General features: G+C 56.3%; 3 protein-coding genes across 15 annotated transcripts; 2 read left to right on the top strand and 1 right to left on the bottom strand.

Moving 5' to 3' along the window:
- Positions 1–207: 207 nt before the first annotated feature.
- Positions 208–11,240, bottom strand: NAGA (alpha-N-acetylgalactosaminidase). Of its 6 annotated transcripts, XM_047740310.1 has the most exons (11): positions 9,905–10,244; positions 8,934–9,235; positions 8,053–8,180; positions 6,566–6,701; positions 5,976–6,147; positions 5,314–5,491; positions 4,874–4,968; positions 4,041–4,202; positions 2,581–2,778; positions 1,352–1,495; positions 208–866 (listed from the first exon to the last, which is right to left on the bottom strand). In XM_047740310.1, the coding sequence occupies exons 2-11, from the start codon at positions 8,987–8,989 to the stop codon at positions 732–734; spliced, it is 1,404 nt and encodes a 467-aa protein (XP_047596266.1). In that variant the 5' UTR covers positions 8,990–9,235; positions 9,905–10,244; the 3' UTR covers positions 208–731. The 6 variants fall into 6 exon arrangements, with proteins under 6 accessions (XP_047596266.1, XP_047596271.1, XP_047596267.1 ...); XM_047740315.1 differs by lacking the exons at positions 8,053–8,180; positions 9,905–10,244 and adding an exon at positions 11,111–11,240 and having other exon boundaries at positions 8,969–9,231; XM_047740311.1 differs by lacking the exons at positions 8,053–8,180; positions 9,905–10,244 and adding an exon at positions 11,111–11,240 and having other exon boundaries at positions 8,934–9,231.
- PHETA2 (PH domain containing endocytic trafficking adaptor 2) lies at positions 8,683–14,913 on the top strand. 8 transcript variants are annotated; one of them, XM_047740321.1, is made up of 3 exons: positions 8,683–8,808; positions 11,744–11,825; positions 12,678–14,913. In XM_047740321.1, exon 3 carries the CDS (start codon positions 12,683–12,685, stop codon positions 13,463–13,465), a length of 783 nt encoding a protein of 260 aa, XP_047596277.1. In that variant the 5' UTR covers positions 8,683–8,808; positions 11,744–11,825; positions 12,678–12,682; the 3' UTR covers positions 13,466–14,913. The 8 variants fall into 8 exon arrangements, with proteins under 8 accessions (XP_047596277.1, XP_047596278.1, XP_047596276.1 ...); XM_047740320.1 differs by lacking the exon at positions 8,683–8,808 and adding an exon at positions 10,291–10,469; XM_047740319.1 differs by lacking the exon at positions 8,683–8,808 and adding an exon at positions 11,182–11,301.
- Positions 14,914–15,281: 368 nt separating this feature from the next.
- On the top strand, positions 15,282–19,006 carry SMDT1 (single-pass membrane protein with aspartate rich tail 1). The gene is made up of 3 exons (XM_047740326.1): positions 15,282–15,585; positions 16,924–17,064; positions 18,771–19,006. The coding sequence occupies exons 1-2, from the start codon at positions 15,397–15,399 to the stop codon at positions 17,059–17,061; spliced, it is 327 nt and encodes a 108-aa protein (XP_047596282.1). The 5' UTR covers positions 15,282–15,396; the 3' UTR covers positions 17,062–17,064; positions 18,771–19,006.
- The last annotated feature ends 840 nt before the right edge of the window (positions 19,007–19,846 follow it).

The following is a 19,846-nucleotide window of genomic DNA, read 5'->3' on the forward strand; positions in this document are numbered from 1 at the left end:
CATTTGCTAGTTTTACTCCTTAAGTTTTGGCCGGGGAGAGGCAAGTCTGGAAGGTCTAAGAAGTACAGTCTGCAGGTCACTTTGGAAAACGAGGAGCCAGAAGATGCCACACACCTTCCATGTGGGGTGAGATCTGAAACCAGCAGCCTGTGTACTGCCCCCCGCCTCACTGAAGGTGCCCGTGGCCCCAGGTCCATACTGCAACTACTCAGTTAAAGAACAGCTTTATTGGTAACCTGACGGAACCAAGGTTACTTTGGTGGGGTCAGCCTATAAGGCCTCATCCACGCAGGAAAACCAATCACACAATTCATGGGAGTTCCTGACAAGAGGTCAGATCTCCACTCCTAATCGTAAGAAAAATTCCAAATTTACAAATTTCCAAAAAAATTCCTGATTTCAGAGTGAACAAAAAGGTCAGAGGGTTATCAGTCCCCCTGCTTGGGGGGGCTCAGGAGGCTGGCTGAGTTGCTCAGTAACATCTGTGGGGCCGCGTACACAAGATGGAAGCCAGGAAGGCCATGGGAAATCGCCCCAAGACAAGTTTCCAAGAAGGTTCACACTTGGGCAGGGCATGGAACCTGGCCCTGAGATTGCACTTTGGGTCTGATGGGGCCAAGTCCCCGAGCGGGCCTGGGTATCAGAGAACCCTGCCTGCTGGCCTCGGCATGTGGAGGCTCCATAGTCTGGGCTCAGCGACGCCACCACAGCCTGTCCCATGTCTCAGCTCCTCAGTGCTGGGACGTCCCCAGCTTCCTGATGGGATACAGGTACCACATCACCACCCCTGAGGGGTTGATGATCACTGTGAAGTTGGTTTTAGAGTGGAGGCCACTGATCACATCACCCGTGTAGACGTTCTGGGCCTGCAGTGGGAGGAGACATCAGCAAAACCACTATAAGAACAGCTGCACAGAGCCCCCCTCCGAAGGCAGGAAAGTCTGGACTTTGGCCTGTGGTGGGCTTCCGGGGTGCCCCAGAGAAGGGGGAGCACGGCACCTCCCATCACTTCTCCGTTGGCAAAGTCAGCAGTTGCCCAAACACAGGCAGTGGCGAAAGCCCCAGCCCACGGACAACCGGAGGAACGTGCTGGCAAGGACAGACCAATAAGGGGACGTGTGTAGCTTCAGGACACAGGCCTTAATTATACAGAGCAGCTCTGTTTGCAGAGCCTGAAAACACCAGTGCAGAGAAGGGTACAGCCACAGCCCTGCACACCTGCAGCTGCCCCTCAGGTTCCTGCCAGAGGCCCCAGGGTCCAAGGCCTAGGGGAGGCCCTGTACAAGGCAGCAGCACCCCGGCAAGGCCCTCCCAGGGAAACCTGCAGCCCTGCGGGTAGCAGGGTACTCACCTCATACGTGTGGGAGCTGTTGAAATTGAGCTGGGCAAGGGAGGAGTGGTAGTGATACGGCATATCCGTCCGGCGGCTGAAGAAGACTAAGGCGCTGGCCGCGTTGGCCAGGGGCCTCATGAACACTTCAATGCGGGATTTCTCCTAGGCACACAAGGTGGCTACCGGCTGGCCTCCCTGCTCAGGCAGGCCCTGAAATCCCCTCCCCAGCCTTCCTTTGAGCTCTGGGTCTCCCTAGCCCACACTTTCATGTCATGCAGAAGTTTGGGGGGATACCCGGGCCCTCCAGCACCCCAACTTACTCTTGCCTGACTCAACTGTGTGCCAGGCTCCATGCTAGGACACAGAGACAAATGCTGTATGAGGTCCTGTCTCGGAGAGGCAGGGTCGGGGTGGGATAGACATGGGCAGCTGCTGGCACTGGAGCGGAGGCCACTGTCCAGGAAGGACGACGAACTCTGGCCTGAGTAGCCAGGAGGGTGAAGCCCCATCTTCCAGAAGGTCCCTGGGCCTGGTTCCACCATAAGCCCCTCCAGGAGGAATTAAGTTACCTTCTTTGGGCATCACCGACTCTGTACGTGACTTCTATAAGTTGTATGGATTTCTTTTAACCAGAGAGGGGAGATCTGCGCAAACGGCACAAGCTTTGAGGCTCAACTGTTGGGAGTTAAGTCCTACCGTACCATCTACCAATTCTGTGGCCTTGTGTTACTCAGACTCCTCAAGTCTCAGTTTCCTCATTTGTAAAATGGGGAAAGAGTATTGAGTATTCGCCTTCTGAGAAAAGGTACCAGAACGCCCAGTGCACAGTAGGTTCTCAGTAAACAGCCAGTGCTAGTTTCGTACTAGTAGTGGTTCATTCCTTGGCTCAAACAATTCCCAAGCTCTGGAGGGAAGCCCTAGTTCTCTGCCAGACATCACCGACGTGTGCAGAAGTCTTATACTGCCAAATCGAGGGACCCCACTGTCCTGTGTGCACTTGTGGGATGATGTGTCCCTTCCCCAGATCCCATGAGCTCTGGCTTTGCTCTCACTCAGGCAAAGGGACACTGAGGGGAAGGGGCGGATGGCTGGAGCAGCTCCCGGTAGAATCCTTGACTGAATGCAACCAGGAAGGAGGGCTGAACAGATTTCAGAGGCCCAGCCCTCTGTGACCTCCGGCTTGCAGCCTTGTTCTCAGGGGAGCCCAGTCCCTCGGCCTCCCCTTCCCTCCCCCCACACCCCAGTACCTTGCGAATCCTGCGTCCCTGGATGCCCAAGGGATCCTGGTTGATTTTGATCATGAGTGGATTCTGCAGAATGTCCATGTTCTGGGCTGAGATGGTACGCAGGTCTGTGGACATGAAGAGGGGTGCTGCCAGCACCGTCCATAGTGCCATCTGGGCCCGGGCTTGCTCAAAGCTGAGGCCAAAGTTCCCTATGAGCAGCTGGGGTCAGAGAAGAGAGGAGCGGTCAGCTCTGTCCTCTCCAGGGAAGTGGGCACAGGGCCCAATCCTAAACGCGTAGCCAAGGCAAGAGGAGATGGGGAGGACAGCCTGTGAACACCACTTCTCAGCCGCGTGGCCTTGGGGTGAGCCAAGCACTCTCCCTGTGAGCCTCAACTTTTTATTTCACCAAGAATACAGGGTAAGCGTATGTCCTGGCCACAACACAGGTTGTTCAGATGCTCCAGTGGGATCCCGTTGCCGAATGCGTTTTAGACACTGGAACACCAAAGTCAAGAAATACAGTCGGAGTGGCAGCCGTAGGTAACCAGACCTGGACAGAGTCCCTGCTCCCTTTCCTAGCCATCCACCTGCCCTAGCCACAGGCGACAGGACCAAGGGGCCTTCCTGACCCCAGGGCAACCAGCCCACAGACTGGACACAAACAATAATGGCTAACGCAAGCAACATGCTTGGGTACTTAGTGATACCAACTGAACCCCCACTGGGTGTGCGCCAAACTGTGCCGAGCTTTTAAAGAATCCTTCGTTTCAACACTCAGAACAGCCCTATATGAGGTAGCTACTCTTCTCATTTTCCAACTGACAAAACTGAAGCACAGGAAAAATTAAGTCACTTTCCTAAGGCTGAGCAGGAACCAGAACTCCAAAGCAGGCCAATCTGTTTCTCCAGGCGTCTGTCTGGCCTACGTTATAATAGTATATACAATAATGTAATTATTATAATCATCACCGGTAGTAAGTGCTTGTTGGCTAAATGAAGAGACAGCTATAAAGTCGTAAGATAAACTGCAAGACAATTTCGGTCATGGGGCTCTGAGGTAGGCACGAGGGGGCACCTCTGCCTGTCGAGGCTCTGCAGGCCATACCAGGGCACAGGGCAGGGCGGTCTAGGGAGGGAGTGGCCAGAGCGCGTGGACTCTTCGTGACCCTCACCCCCAGCGGGATACAATCCCACAAGCCGCACTACAGACCGAGTTCTCAGGTTTCAAGAAACATCAGAACTGCCTGGGAAGATGGTTAACAATGGGCATTGCGAGGCCCTCTTCGAACATTCTGATCCAAAAGGTGGGGGTGGGGCCCTGGGAAGAGAAGAGAACAAGCTCCCATAGTGAGTCTACCGCAGCTGGTTCAAGGACATGTTTTAGAGACACTGATCTAGAACCTGGCAGTGAGCATCTAGGAAGACAGCACAGGGCAGTGGGGAACGGGTCTGTCGTGGCCATTCCCCCTCCATGCCGGTACCATGTCTGGGTCGTTCCAGTGCCCAGGGCCTGCCACCGGCTGCAGGATGTCCTGGTTGTCCACGAACCAGTCCAGGATGGAGAGCACGCTACTCCAGGAGTCCTGGATGTCGTCATAGTTGCGCCAGAGGTTGCAGATTTCTGCCAGCAGAGTGTAGTTCACCTGGATGTTGGGGGAAGGCGGAGTCCGGCACCACAGTCAGGCCCTGCTGGCTGGAGGCTGGCACAGGGGCTGAGGAGCCTCAGCAGGAGACACGGAGGGTGGGGGATGGGAATGGGGGCAGAGAACAGGCCCTGAGCCAGATCAGCATGAGGAAGGCCTCCCTGACCTCTCGTGCCAACTGGGCCAAGCCCAGGGTATGGGCCCAGGCTGGTGTACCCATAACCCCCACCAACCCTTGTATTCTCTCAGTGAGTCCCACCACCTGCCGGCGCTCTCCCTCCGGTAAGCCGGTCTGATCCCACCCTTTCCAGGGTCCTAGGTGCTGAAGGGCCCCTGGGGAGGCTCAGCAGCACCCGCCTGGCCTCACCAGCCTTCTGGACCTCCTGGGACACTCAGTACCACCAGGATCCTGCCCACGTGCTGGGTGACATGTGTCTGCCCATGACCTGCGGTTCCTATGCCTTGGACGCCCCTCCCTTCAGTCCACCTCACAAGTGTCTCCTCTTCTCTAGACCCAGGGCTGGCTGAGCCCCCCCCGGGGCACTTACAATCCTCTCCTAGACCCACAAATCAGCACGTGGGCAGCTGTGATGAGAGCAGCCCTGACTGCATAGGGGTGAGGAGGCTTGGCTGTGGGGCAGGCTGCCAGGCAGGGGAACAGAAAGGCTCACCTTTGGGGGAAGGCCCCCTTCGTAGGCTGGCCAACTGCAGGAGAAGGCGATGGGGCGGCCTGTGGCATTCAGGGCAGCTGCCATCTTGGGGTACCCTGGGGAAGCCCAACCCCCACACTTTAGGACTGAGGAGGCTCAGGAGAAAATCCGAGGCCTCAGCCCAAACCTCCCACCAAATGTGAGGAAACAGACTCAAAAGAGAGGCACTTCCTCTTTTGAGTCTCACTTCCTTGGTGGGGCATAGTACCAAGCCCTCTGTAGGAAGCCTGGGAGGCAGGAATCTCCCCAGCCTCTGGGTGCAGGGAATTGGGAAATGCTACCCCCTAGGGGCCACAGGGACACTCGAGCTCAAGCTCAGCCAGGTGGGCACCTGGGAGCTTTCCATGGCCGCCCCCCCAGCCCCTGCTCCCCCCCCAGCCCCCGCCAGCTCTTGGACCCACCCTCGGCCCGTTCCTTGGGGGTCGAAAAGCAGCCATCCAACTTCAGCATGTCCACCTTCCACGCGGCAAAGGTTTGAGCGTCCTGAACCACCTTGTCCAGTGTGGTGCCTGGGTAGCCCATACAGGTGAAGTTGCCCATGTCCTCGTAGATGCCCAGCTTCAGGCCTAGGGAGTGAGCCTGTGGGGGGTTGAGGACACTGTGGGCTCAGGCGGGGAGCCACTTCACAGGCACATCTGACCAGGCCTCATTATAAAACTATCAATGGCTCCCCACTGCCCAAAGGAAAGGGTCTCAGTGTGCTGGCCTGGCCTCTGCCAACCACAGTCCTCTTCCTCCCTCCAACACACACCTCCCATGGGCAGTTTCTGGCTTCTAGGCCTGGCTTCTGCCGCCCCTCTGCCCCGAATGCCACTTCACTTGTATCAGCTCAGGAACCGCCTCCTCTGGGGAATCTTTCTGAAATCCCAGGCTGGGTAAGATGCCTTTCCTGGCTCTTAGCCCACCGCAGTGGGCCCAAGCGAGCTGTTCATTTATCTGCTTCCCCCACCAGACAGATTTTTCAAGCAGGGGCTGCAGAACTGAACCCTAAGTGAAGTGGTGGCAGTGGGGCCGCGAGGGGTCTGGACCCCCAGCTCTAGGGCAGGGCGGGGGTGGGGCTCACATAGTCAGCCAGGAAGGCAATGCCGTTGGGGAAGCGCTTGGGGTCGGGCACCAGGTTGCCTTTAGCGTCACGCCCACCAATCCAGCAGTCGTCAATGTTGAGGTATGTGTAGCCTAGGTCCCGCCATCCGTCCTGTGCCAGGTGGTCGGCCATCTCCATGAAGAGCCGCTCACTGGTGAGAGGCAGGGTGGGGAGCAGCTCGGTCACCCCCCACCCCCTAATTCAGAGCTTTTCAGACTTCCCAGATAATCTGAATGTGAATCCAGGCTGTGAGAACCACAATCAGGGTGGAACAAAAGGAGTGGCTTGGCCCCCAGGCTTGCGTGACTGAGCCAGCTTTCACAATTATCTCCTTTCAGTGACCTCAGGGGCTGGGTCCACCACGATGTCCCTGACCCATCAGGGCTGACAGTCCCTACATGGGCCCCAAGCAGGTCACAGGCTGTCAGATATCCCAGAAGTCACCTCTGGCTGCATTCTCTCTGGGATGGGGCTCTCTGGCCCTGCCCTCCTTTCTAGCTGACCCTCCCCTCTCTGCCCCACTCTGCTGGGTCTTGGGCGAGGCTTGTGCGGTGGTGGGCCTTCCTCACCTGATGCAGTTCTTTGGGTCCTCGTTGCAGTTGGTGTTGCAGCGAAAGCGTTCCCAGGCCAGCCAGCCCATGGGTGGCTTCCGCAGGAGCCCATTCTCTAGCACCAGCACATGGGCCACCAGGGCCAGCAAGACCACTGCAGGGGGGTCAGAAAGACGACTGTCAGCGGCTCCCATAGTAGCCCCAGGCCTCACGCCACTCCATTCATATCCTGTCCGGCCTGGCTGTTCAGCTCTGCAGAAGCCGCTGGCCTTCCCCTTAGGGGAATCAATAAGGTAGAACTAGCTCTTCCTGCAACTGCTGGCTCCAGCAGTCACAGTGAGGGGGGCTCACGGTGCCTGGGGCAGGGTGGTGTGTTCCGGGCCTGAGTCCCCACTTGCTGTTGCCACAGCTGTTGTTGCTGGAATTTGTAAAAACTCGCATCTGAGGTTGTATCCTTTCCATACCCTGACCAGCTCCCCCCATTTACACAGAACTTGACAGAACCCCGTAGTCAGACTCCAGGTTTCCTGACCCCCATCCATAGGTCTTTGCTCTCCACCACAGAACCCCCCCTCAAGAGGCCTCATAAGGGCTTAAGGGGCCAGCCAGGTTGGACCTGCACCTAGCCAGCTCACCCGGGTGAACCCTTGCCCCCTCGGGCCTGTTTCCTTATCTGTAAGATGAAGTTACTGTAACTGACTTTACAGGGCTCTTCTCTGCCATGTTGATAACACATAAAATAGGACTTCTGCACTTTGAGGGAGAGAGGACTGGAAAGGAAGAGGCTTCTTTGGAGGGTAACTGATTCTTGGGTGGGGAGCATCTCCTTTCTGGTCCAGTTCCAAAAACGAGAGGAACATGTCTCCCCACATACCCACATCAGGGAAGGAGGCCCTGAAACCAGAGGGCTGGAACTTCCTCCAGGTAGCCCCTACCCCCAACGGGTCACCTACCCTCCCCCAAACCACCCCCACGAGCTAGGTACCTGTCTTCAGCAACATTGCTCTGGACTCAGCGTCTCGGAACCTGACCAGATCTGCTCTGCTTTTACCAGCTTTATATGTTGGACTTCGGAAGCTAAGAAACGTTAGGAAAGCACTGGGGTCACTACTGCCTCGCTAGCTCTGCCGCCCTCAGCCTTGGGCGTGGATCCCCCCACTCCGTCCCGAAGTCGCCCTCATTGCCCAACACCCCCGGCCCCCGGCCATCACTTCCCCGAGCTTGGGGATGCCTCAGAAATACTAACCAAGGCGTGTCAGACGATAGACCCCGCCCTCTCTGTAGTGCTGGGAACCCCGAGTGCCCACGGGCGGCCCTCCGCCGGGCCGGGGCCACAAAAAGACAGCGATCCCCTCTGGGACGCCCGGGAAGACCCGAGGCGTCGGGCTGGGACCAGGCTTCGGACTCCCACCGGGTCTGGGGTGCCCCCCCGCCCCCAAGGACCGCAGCCCAGCAGCCCCAGAGCGGGGACCCTCCCCCCCGAGCGCCCCGCTCACGGAACTCACCCCGCAGACGACCCCAGAAGGCCTCCCGCTTCTGCCTCTGGGGCAGCCGACTGCTGCTGTAACCCGATTTGCCTGCTGCGTTCCAGAGGGGGCGGAGCCTGGCGGCGGCACGCCTTCCCCGGCGGAACCTATCAGAATCCCCCTAGCAACGTCGCGTCCCGCCCGCTGTGAGCCCAATAAGCCCTCCCCCGAGCCTCCCCAAGCCCCGCCCCCCTCGAGCTCGGGCTCTGAGCCCATCCCCGGCGGACGCCCGCGGTGAAGGACTGGCCGACCTGGCTACCTCGGCTCCCGCAGAAGGTAGTCGTTTCACCTCTGCGGGGTCCCTGAAGGCAAGCATAGTGCCCGGCGCAGTGTACACGTTTAATAAATAGTATGGCGTGAATATCTGCGTTATTAAAAGGAAGTGAGGAGATGCCATGAAGCACGACCCAAAGTAAGCCACTCAAAAACGGTAGTCGAAGATGAAAAGGCCTTTACGAGAAAGATGAGTGGGGAAAGCAAATCAGGAGTAGGGCACTGTTTTTTGCAAAGCCAGGAGGCTCTCCTCCCCTACCTGACACTCCGGGCCAGCCACCGGTTGTACTGACCCAGGCACGCATTCTGCATATTTCTTCTCTTTCATTCATCAAATATTTACTGAGCGACTACTAGGTAGGTGCCAAACACTTTATTCTCGGCACCTTCACTTGGATGGTCACTGGGCATCTCAAACATAACCGGCCCCAAACCGAACACCCCAAACGGAACATTTCTCGGGTAATGGCAACTCACCTTCCATATGCTCAAGCCAAAACCTTTGAGTCCTCTTTGCCACCCCTCTCCCTCACTCCCCATATCCAGTCTTTTGGCAAACCCTGTTGCCCTCTGCCTTCCAAACCCACCTCTCATTACTCTCCCGGCAACCATCACATCTTGCCTGGATCATTAGTTGCAGCATCCTCGTCAACCCGTCGGCTTCCACCTGCACTCACTCTGTCCACAGCAGCCAGAGTACTCCCACAAAACACGAGCTCAGTCGGGGCACCCGAGCGGCTCAGTAGGTTAAAGCCTCCCACTCTTGACTTCCGCTCAGGTCATGATCTGAGAGCTGTGAGATAGAGCCCAGGGTTGGCCTCCTGCTGAGTCTGCTTGAGATTCTCTCTCTCCTTCTCCCTCTGCTTGCTTGAGTGCTCTCTCTCTCTCTCTAAAAAAATAAATAGAAAATAAAATATAACACGATCATGCTTTGCTCCACCCTGTGATGGCCGTTCATCCCAGTCTAGAGACTCACAGATTTACAAAGCCCCACCCACACGTTCTGACCCCCTCTCCCACTGCTCTCCCCCTCCTCCCTGACTCCTGGCCACACTGTCCTCCTTACAGTTCCTCAAACACACAACAGGTCTCCGAGTCCTTGCACTAGCTGTTCCCCCTGCCTGGAACGCTCTTCCTCCAGATTTTGGCATGACTGGCTCCTTAATTTCCTTCCAGTGTATCTCAAAGGCCACCTTCTCAATGAGGCCTACCTTGACCTTCCCATTTGAAATTGTGATCTCTACTTTAGCAGTTCCCAAGTTCCCTGGCCCTCCTATATTTTCCGTACCCCGTATTCCCGTCTAACACATTTATTATGGTTTCTATTATTAAATGAATTAAATTTAGTAGAAGAGACAGATAACAAGAAACGAAAGCATGAATACAGAGGAGTTTCTATCGTGGCTAGTGACAATACAACTCAGGGATGTGATAAGAGACTTGAGGGTAGGATACTTTCCATCGCCTGGTCAGGGAGGGGACATCTGAGCAGAGACCTAATTGATGTGAAGGAGCCCTGAGACGTTAGAGACGAGGGGTAGGGACAAGAAGAACATACTCTAGGCTGCAGGAAAGTGTAAAGGCTTGAGCTCCGAGCCCGGAACCACCAAGTTCATGGGCAGATACGCCGACCTCGCTGGCTTCCAGCCTCTGGCGTGTGGCTGAGCGCTCCTGAGACCTTCACTACAGTCCACCAAGAGACCGACCCCAGGCAGAGCCTGGGGGCCGCGGGTGGGCGGCAGGCCGCTGGCAGTGACGGAAGCAGAAATGGATAAGCCCCAGAAACAGAGATTCGAGAATTTCAGGGGGCGGGTGGAGTCGCCAGGAAGCTCGCCCGGACCTCGCGGGCTGCATAGGAGCCCGCCCAGAGGAGGCGCCGGGCCGAAGCCGTCCCAGGCTTGGCTCTGTGGGGAAAGTGGGCCGGGCGGGATGAGGGGGCTGGAGATGGGGAGAGAAGGGCTCCGAGTTCTCCCGGCAGTGGGCTGGGTCCGACGCCCGCGGACTGCCTGCGGTGGGGCTCTGGGTTCGAGGTCGCCCGCCGCTGACCAGCTCTGTCCGGGGCTCTGGGGCCTCAGTTCCCCCCGCACCCCGCGTGGATCAGGGGCGGCTTCGAGGACCGCCGGGTGAGCCGCGGGAGGGGAGGGGCGCGGGGGGTAACTCGAGCCGCCCGGAAGGGGTCTCCCGGCGCCCGCAGCCACGTTCCGGTCCCGGACGCAGCCCACCCCGCGGGACGCCCTCCCGAGCGGCGTCGCGCCCGGCGGCACGGAGGTGAGCGGGCCCGGCGGGCTCTGGAGGCGGCGGCCCCGGGAAGGCGTGGGCCGCGGAGACGTGGCGGGGCAGCCCCACTGCGCGGACCGGGAGACTGAGGCGGCCGCCGCGGCTCTGCGGCGCTCGGCCGGGGGCTCCCGCGGGGGCCACCGCGGTTTTCGGGCGGTGGCGGGTCCGGGGCAACCCGGTGGCCCCGGGCCGCTGGGTCCCAGGCCCCAGCCCGCCCAGCTCCTCTAACAAAAAGAATCAGGAGACACGGGTGTACCGGCCCCTCGCGGGCTGCGCGGTCCGCGTCCCGCACCCAGGCTCGCGGCGGGAGCCGGAGCACTGCCCCGCGGGCCCCGGGGTCCCCTTTCCGCGCCCCGGTGCGGTGCCGGGAGGACCTCAGTGAGCCCCCGCCTCCCGCGACCCGCCACTGGCATGGCCCCGCCCCGAAGGCCCGGCCTGTTTCTCTCCCCAAGCCTTATCGGGACTGGTCCTTAACGTGACTTCTTACTTAATTTCCCATTCATTTATTACTTATCTTTGTTTACAATGTCTCCCCGCTGGAATGCAGGCTCCAGGAGGGACGGATTGCTTTGTCCACTGCTGTCTTCTTGGTTATTTCGGTACTTTCGGAAGTCCTCGTCTTGATGGGCTTTTTATGGGAGGCTACGCGGGCAGCCAAGCCGAGTCCCGCCCAGACGAGTCAGTCCTGCGCTAGACCTTCTGGGGCTGGGGAGACTGCGGTAAACAAGATCATTGTGGGGGGAAGGAAAAGAAAGCAGAAGTGGGGGGCTACTGGTTGGGTCAGCTTGTGCTCAGGAGCACTTTAGAAACAGTGATCAGGGCAGGCCTCACAGATCAGGTGACCTCAGCCCGCAGATAAACCCTGAGACTGCTAAAGGGCAAAGCAGGAAGCTGAGGACACTTAACTCTGACCTTGACTTTGGGTGTAGGGGACTGAGCTCTGCAAAGTGATGGTTAGTTGCTCTCAGGTGCCTGGTCTGGGTGGGTGGGAAGGTAGGGAGATTATCAGGGGTCAGGGGAGGCTTCCTGGAGGAGGTGGTGGTTTTACTGGGCCTCTAAGACTGAGTAGGAGTTCTCATCCTTTAGGATGCTGTGATGGGGTTTGACAATTGTTTTGCAGGTGCCCTAGGAACAACATAGTCAAAGGGTTAAGCCGAGAGGCTGGACGCGAGGCCCCCGCCCTCTTGCTGTGAGCTCTGCTGGTTAAGTGGGTCCCTGCGGAGACTCGCCCCTGGAAGGCATGAGGGAATCAGGAGACCAAGCTCTGCTTCTCACTGGTCATGCGGGCTTGGGCAGTTCATCTTTGCTGCTCTGGGCATCCATTTTTCATGAGTCAGGAGGACAGTTGGATTGGGTGCCCCTTAGGATCTGTGGGGCACCCGCATTCAGGAGGGATTGGGCTGGGGTTGGGGTTGGGGTTGGTCCTACCCAGCCACACCCTGTGTTTGTACCACTCATATACTGAGCAGGTCCCCATGTAAGCCTCCCCCCAAACCCCCACCCCTGCCAGTGGAGGAATGGGGCCTGGCTTGCCCCACCCTGCCTTCATCTGGCCCCGAAGGCCACAGATTCTTAACTGAAGGATAACTGCCATTAACCAAGGAGAGGCTGGCGAGGGCCCAGGAGGGTCGCAGAAACCTTGGAGGTTTGGCTTCAGGGTTGGAGCTAAGGGACCCCTGCATTAAGGGATGGTTCAAGCATTGATTTCTATGGGTTCAGGGTCCATTTCAGCTCAGCTGATGCTTTTTTCTTTGGAGTTTAAAAAGCTGTTTCAAACCCCTCCTTACCTCCCGGTCTGGGACAGTCACATTATCCTTCTGAGTCCTCTGCTGTCCAGTGTTTTGCATGCCCCTCACAACCACCCTTTGCGAGAAAAGGCAGGGACACAAGCCCATTTCACAGATGGGGACCCTGAGAGCCTCAGGGTATACAGCAAGTGAGTAGAAGCCACAGGGCAGGGGCCCAGGGGTCCTCCAGAGCCAGCGTTCTTTTCCCAGCAGGGGCAGAGAGGCTGCCTTCCGCTCTGACCTGTGGCCACCCATCTCCCCTCACAGTTCTTATGGGAGCCATGAAGCTGAATGAGAGGAGCGTGGCCCACTACGCGTTGAGCGACTCCCCGGCGGACCATACGGGCTTTCTGCGCACCTGGGGCGGGCCAGGGACTGCACCGACCCCCAGTGGCACCGGCCGGAGGTGCTGGTTTGTCCTCAAAGGCAACCTGCTGTTCTCCTTTGAGAGTCGTGAGAGCCGGGCCCCGCTGAGCCTGGTGGTGCTAGAGGGATGCACGGTGGAGCTGGCTGAGGCTCCCGTGTCCGAGGAGTTCGCCTTCGCCGTCTGCTTCGACGCCCCTGGTGTGCGCCCACACCTGCTGGCGGCCGATGGGCCCGCGGCGCAGGAGGCCTGGGTGAAGGCCCTGTCCAGGGCCAGCTTTAGCTACATGCGCCTGGTGGTGCGCGAGCTGGAGAGCCAGCTGCGTGAGGCCCGCCACAGCCTGGCCTTGCATCGCCACTCATCCTGGAAGGCCACTGGCAGCCACTGTAAGCCCCAGGCCCCTGACCGCCGGTCTCCAGGCCTGGAAAACGGTTACTCCCCCTCCAAGGATTGCAGCTCCGTGGACTTGGTTGAAGAAAGGAGCAGCAAGCCAGCGGGGCAGGGCTTGGCCGAGTGGCAGGGCCCGGCCAGCCTCTACCTGGACGGGAGGCAGAGCCCCGCATTCCCTGAGACCTCCTACTTTTCTACCCTGCACAACTGGTACGGCCAGGAGATCATGGAGCTGAGGCAGAGGTGGCTGCGGAGGGTCTGGGGGAGCCGGCCAGCTCGGAAGAAACAGGATGGGCCCTGAGCCTCAGCCCTTGGGGGTTCTGCCTTTATCCTGCTGGTCAGGATTCAGTGTTTATTTGGTTTCAAGTTGCTTTTTTTTTGAGAGGGTTCTTTCCTTCCTGCTTTTCAGTCCTTCTCCAGGTTCCAGATCTACCCTCGTGCCTGGACGGGACTGAGGAATCCTTCCTTCCAACACCTTTACTTCCTGAGGCCCAGAGAGGAAGGGGGCTTACTTGGTAGCCATGGAGCCTGACCAAGTCTCCTGCCGCTCTGCTGGACTGCCGCTCTGGCAGGGGACACTAGTCAAATGGTGGAAATGGGGAATATTATGTGGCTATAGAATGCTACCTACACACCAGACTCTACAACCACAACCTCCTACACAGGGAGCCTTGTGTACATTTAAATACCAGAAGTTGGCTCAAGTGTTGGCTTGGGGAGCTGACATGATCAGGGAAAGTAGGTTTATTGCCATAGGGGTTTCTGGGGCCGGTGCTTCCTGAGAGGTGGGGCACAGGACGGCTCCCCCTCTGCAGTTTGGGTGCGGCCCTTTGGAGGGAGAGGGCCTTCAGCCAGAAAAAGGGGATTGATTCTGCTCAGAAAGTGTTGGGGCCATCAGCTTCTCTCCCTGGCTGACCTGTCTAGAGATGGTGCTGGTCATGGCCCCAGCTAGGACTGGTGGCAGAAATCCTTCCTGTGTTCTGCCCTGAGCAGCTGGCTCTGGGAGCTGCCAGGTGGGAAGCTAAAGGAGTGGGGAGGCACATGGGGCTCCCTGGGGAAGCCAGGCTGTTATTTTGGTTCTCAGTCCGGGTCATTCTAGAAGCTTGGACGCAGGATTCCCAGCAAGCACCCTGTGATAAACTCTTTCCTCCTGTGCTAAGAGCCACTCCCGATCTGAACCTGGCCTGGGAACTCATTGACACTCCCGCTGGTCAGTCAGTGCGCATCTGCCAAGACCCTGTCTTTGCTACTCTCAGCAGCTCGGTGCCAAGTGTTTTCTCAATTGTTGAGGGAGGCAAAGTGACTGAGTGGAGAGAGCCAGCAGCCAGACCCGCCTGAGCCCCAGGGTGTGGTCGCAGCGGCTGGATGGGAGATCCCGAGGCGGTCAAGACATCCCCCTCTGCCTGCGCGCAATCGGCCCCTTCTTAGCCTCTTGAGCCTTTACTAGGGCCTTGGGTACACTGCCCGGGGCCCCAGTATGTCTAGAGGCTTCCGCTCAGCCCAAGACCAGGACGCCGGGAGGCCACCAGGGTCCGGAACCCGTTCCTGCGGGCTTGTTCCCAGAAGAGGGGCTGGAGGAGCCCCCGGCCCACTGCGCCTTGTTTTATACACAGACACTACAGGCTTTTGTTATCGTTCTTACGGTCACAGTGTTTTTTATCGAGTAAAACACTTAGTTTTTATTACTCACTTCGGTTCCTCGAGTTTATTTCAACAGTCACTTGCCCAGGTCGTGCGAAAGCTCGCACTTCCCCTTCCGATGTATTTCCACTTGCCTCTCTGCAGCGTGCACCTTGGCAAGAAACAGAATTCCAGAATCATCCGGGGAGTACAACTAACGGGTATGAATCGTGTTTTTTAAATGTTAAAAAGGAAAATACGACTGAGGGTCGATGAAAGTGACTTCCCTTCCCAACCGTCACCTGCTCTGCCCAGCCCCGGCGCGGCAGAGCGAGCGAACAATGGCGAAGAGAAAACGTTCCACCACGACCGCTCGCAGGACGAGCCGGCCCGCCAGGCCGGGAACTAGGCGGCTACGGGGCGTTGGCCCCTCCTCGTGACGTCACCACGTCGGGCGCGTGACAAACGCCTCTTTCGCACGGCAACAGGAACTAGGCTGGGTCTCGCGTCTGATCCCAAAAGCCTCGCGAGGGTTGGGGCGGTGCTCTCCCGGAGGGCGTCACAGCGGCGGGGCGTGGGGTCCGGGTGCCGGGCTAGGGGCGGAGCTGGGAGATGGCGTCCGGAGGGGTTCGCTGGCTAGCATTGGCATCCTTGCGATCCGGAGCTTTCCGGAGCGGGCCGAGCTTGAGGAAAGATGGTGGTGATGTCTCCGCCGGAGGAGGTGGCGCAGGTCGGAGCCTGGTACCGTCGAGGTCAGTCATCGTTACTCGCAGCGGCGCCATTTTGCCCAAACCGGTGAAAGTGAGTGTCTGCCTGGAGGCGGGGCGAAGGGGCCGCGGCCAATCATTATGGGGAGTGTGCGCGGGTCGACACTGACTGATAGGAGCAAAGGCCAATCATACGACCGCCTTAGACCGGAAGACGGATCAAGGACAAAGTTTAGCGATGATGCGCTGCTAATTTTGACAGGTGGGAGGAAATGGGTCAGATCCCGGTGTTGAGTTGGGCGCACCGAGACAGAGGATGGGGGGCGAGAGCGGAGAAGGACTGCACCCTCCACTAGCTCGTCGTGGTGAGCTAGCAGGGAGCGTGGTGCCCTAGTTCTCCAGGCCACAAGACTCGGCTGTGTGTGTCCGGTGTAGACAAGTCACGTAACCACTCCGTTCTTGTCCACCTCGCAGTTGATGGGATGGAATAAAGAGTTGTGAAAGGGCTTTTAGATAAAGGGTACGTGGGACAGAACTTCTGTTTTTATGTTTTGACTTAGTACTTAATTCACGTGATTTGCTGTTCTGAGAGGTGTGCAGGGAGTTATTACGATCACTGTTTCCACGAATGAAGTCGGGCCAAAGCAGTGAAGCCCTGAGGCTCCAAAGCTAGCAGCGAGTTGGGTCCTGGAATCCAGGTTTCTGGCTGGTACAACCCCACCCCCCAACCAGGTCCTGTTTTTCCCACCGCTGAATGCTGTCGTCTGCCCGAGTACTTTTTTTTTCTTCTAAGTAAAATGGAAACAGCCCCTTACATCAAACAAATTTGCTTTTTGACTCCAGGGTGGTGTGGGAGTTAGAAAACAGAAATTCTCCTACAGTTAGTATGGCCAGTACTAGCTTGCACAGACAGGTGAGTTCAGGACTGTTTTGTGGCAGGAAGCAGGGTCCATATTGGGGAAGAGCTGCCTTATAAAAAGGCACAGCTGGAGAAAAAACCTGAAACTCCATAAGAAAATATGAGAGGATATGTTGAAATTCCACGGAAACTCCCCTAGTCCATCTACACAGCTAGTCTTTTATGGTAAAGACATGCTCATTTTTCAAAACATGGTTGTTTTTGAGATTTAATGTGAAATTAAACTGGGGAATCTGTTAAAGAACTGTACAAAGTATCCTTCCACTGTACATGCACAACTAATTTTTAGATGTCTAGAATGAATGCCTTGTACTCTTCTTTCTGGTAGCCACATTGATGGCCATAAAATAACCTTCTCTCTTTTTCTTTTTTTCTTGTTCTGCATGTTTCCAAAATCAAGTAGTTGTGTATTATGGGTCTGGGGTTCACAGGAGTGTCCCTTAGGGGCCAAGCCTTCTGTGGTCCCACAGAGTGGGCTCTGGAGCTCACAGCCACCGCTCTGACCCTCTGCAGATGTCCTTCGGCCTTCTCCGTGTGTTCTCCATCGTGATCCCCTTTCTCTACGTGGGGACGCTCATTAGCAAGAACTTTGCTGCTCTACTTGAGGAGCACGACATTTTTGTCCCAGAGGATGACGACGACGATGACTAACAGGTAAGACTTCCTTTTCTCCTACGTGGACCAGGAACAGGAAGGGGGTGGGGCATCTGAACTCTGATGCAGTTTGCGCTGGTAGCAGTTTCTGGTCCCTTGAAGCAGAAGTGCAGACCTTTAATAAATTGATTGACTTCGCTGTTTTTATTTTGCCTTTGCTCTGTGTTGAGGAGAGCTTACTGATTTAAAAATTCACTGGAATGGGATAGGGCACCTGGATGGTTCAGTTGGTCAAGCATCTGCCTTAGGCTCCGGTCATGATCTCAGGGTCCCAGGATTGAGCCCTATGTTGGGCTCCTTGCTCAACGGGGAGTCTGCTTCTCCCTCGTCCTCTCCCCGCTGCTTGTGCTCTCAAATAAGTAAAATCTTTAAAAAAGAAAATTAACTAGGATCTCCTCCAACTGGGTTGATCCCAACCAGTCTTTCTTTTATATACCTTTGTTCTCTCAACCCACAAGTTTCTTAACAATTTAATGCCTTACACATGCACCCCAAACAGCTTCATTCTCCGCACTGAAATTTAGAAACTGCAGGTCTTGACCGTGGTCAGCAAGGTTACCACACTCTGCCTGTTCCATTCAGCTCTCTGGTGTTGGCTCCCATGCTTGAATATGTGCTGCTTGGCTGCCCTTCTTTTGTAGCTAAGGACAGTTCTGGCTCCATAGTCTGAAAGTCAGGTGTGCCGTGACCTGGTCACACCTGTTATTCAAGCCTCGTTTTCCATATTCCCAACCACTCACCTCTCCTCAATATTCACTGTTTCTTGAATTACCCACATGCTTTCCTGCTCCCAGAGGCTCACTCTTCCTTCCAGTTGGAAGACTATTTCGCACTACTCTTTAAGATTTTTTTTTTTTTTTATTGAGAGAGACAGACAGCACAAGGAGAAGGAGAAGCAAACTCCCTGCTGAGCAGGGAGCCTGATGCAGGGCTCAGTCCCAGGACCTGAAGATCATGACCCGAGCCAAAGACAGATGCCTAACCACTGAGCCACCCAGACGCCCCTATTTCTTGAATTGAACCAATTCTTCATTGTCGTTGATGAAGTCTTCCCTCATTACTCCTTTGAAAGTGACTGCTGTGAGGCGCCTGGGTGGCTCAGTGTGTTAAAGCCTCTGCCTTTGGCTCAGGTCATGACCCTAGGGTCCTTGGATCAAGCCCCGCATCAGGCTCTCTGCTCAGCAGGGAGCCTGCTTCCTCCTCTCTCTGCCTGCCTCTCTGCCTACTTGTGATCTCTGTCTGCCAAATAAATCTTAAAGAAAAATGTCTTCAAAAAAAAAAAAAAGAAAAAGGGAGGGACTGCTGTGCCCTCTGACTGACCAGTATGTCTTATGACAGTATTACATGCTTAAGCACACAGGCACACCCCCAAATTCTACTAGACTAAGAGTTTCTTGCTGGCAAGGAACACTTTTTTTTTTTTTTTTTAAGTAAGCTCTACACCCAGTGTCGGGCCTGAACTCACGATCCCAAGATCAAGAGTACACCTTCCACCAACTGAGCCAGCCAAATGCTCCTGGAAGTGTGTTTTTTATACCTATGGGTCCCCAGTACCTGGTCTCTGATGAATGTTCATTAAATATGTGAGTGAAGAAACAAACTGTCTTGCTCCTGCCTTGTTTGGTAGAACCTCTCTGGAATGCTTTTTGGTGTGTGGCCAGAAGGCTGCTCTGTGCCCAGTTCACTGCTGCTTTGCTTTCTTACAGGACATGGAGGAAGTACAGAAAGGAGACAGCCCTAACTTAATTATGGTGTGGTGATGCTCACAGCCTCTCCTCCTGCCCTGTCCGAAGGGCGCAGGGAAAGCCCTCAGCCTCCCAATTCCAGTGAAGCCTCCTGCATCGTCTGTGACCACAGCTCAGATCCCCAGGCCCTGGGACATTCCCACACATGTGCTGTCCACTGAGCACAATCAGCTTATGAATAAACACGCTAAACATCAGCTCGGTATGACTGAGTGGTGGCTGAACTGTCCTTGCATGAGTGACCCCAGCTGCAGTTTCTTGTCCCCGCAATCCTTTCTCTGGCAGCTGGATGGTAACAGGCCTTTGATTTACTGCGCGAGATTTCCAGGCCCCCCACCCCGCCCCCGGATCCACAAAGGTCATTACAGGCAACTGGGACCTATTTTCACTATGTACAAAAGCCGAACAGAAACTTTACCCTCAGTAAAGATGCACAGGATAACTAAAGCCTTGAGCTTTTTCGTGTTGAGGAACGCTGGCGAGTTGTCATGTCACAGGCCAGTCATAAGCTGTGACTGTTTACAACTCTTTGCGAAACATCGTTATTAGAATGAATCTTTCAACACTTGGCTTCCTTGCATGAAAAGATAGTAAAGGGGTTGGTGGTGCGGAAGAATCTGGGAGCGCTCAGGGAGACTACCTGCCGAACCCCTCTCTCCAGCACTTAGTCTGGCCGGGGAAGAAGCATCGAGAGCAGAGATGAGCTCTTTAACGTGCGTTATTTATTCTGTCACTGGAGCTATAACCCAGTTTGAAAGAACAGTAGAAATACTTCTGCCCCGTGTGCACTGGACAGTGTTCCTAGCCGAGGGCCCGATGGGGCAGGAAGTTCATTTCACTCTCAGGACGGCCGTTTGTTGCACGGAGACCGGCGGGACCCGTCAGAACCCAGGGGAGAGCAGCCCCCGGCCTGGGTGCCTGACTTCTCGCCTCCCAGTTTTGCTCTGATCTCTCCCAACAGCAGAAGCTGGCTCATTCTGGATAACCTGCGCCGTGACACTGAGCAATCCTAGGGGCTGTAGAAACATGGCTAGTTG

This window comes from Lutra lutra, chromosome 8 (genome assembly GCF_902655055.1).
Source record: "Lutra lutra chromosome 8, mLutLut1.2, whole genome shotgun sequence".
NCBI classification, from domain to species: domain Eukaryota; kingdom Metazoa; phylum Chordata; class Mammalia; order Carnivora; family Mustelidae; genus Lutra; species Lutra lutra.

Bases quoted from the DNA above. Each gene is read 5' to 3' on its own strand.
- NAGA (XM_047740310.1), bottom strand. From the start codon at position 8,989: ATGCTGCAACTAATGATCCAGGCAAGATGTGATGGTTGCCGGGAGAGT. The intron at 1,496-2,580 runs GTACTGGGGTGT...TTGTGTGCCTAG, and splicing joins AGGGACGCAGGATTCGCAAG to GAGAAATCCCGCATTGAAGT. The intron at 867-1,351 runs GTGAGTACCCTG...CTCCCACTGCAG, and splicing joins ACAGCTCCCACACGTATGAG to GCCCAGAACGTCTACACGGG.
- SMDT1 (XM_047740326.1), top strand. From the start codon at position 15,397: ATGGCGTCCGGAGGGGTTCGCTGGCTAGCATTGGCATCCTTGCGATCC. The intron at 15,586-16,923 runs GTGAGTGTCTGC...GACCCTCTGCAG, and splicing joins TTTTGCCCAAACCGGTGAAA to ATGTCCTTCGGCCTTCTCCG.
- PHETA2 (XM_047740316.1), top strand. From the start codon at position 12,469: ATGCCCCTCACAACCACCCTTTGCGAGAAAAGGCAGGGACACAAGCCC. The intron at 12,560-12,677 runs GTGAGTAGAAGC...CTCCCCTCACAG, and splicing joins AGCCTCAGGGTATACAGCAA to TTCTTATGGGAGCCATGAAG.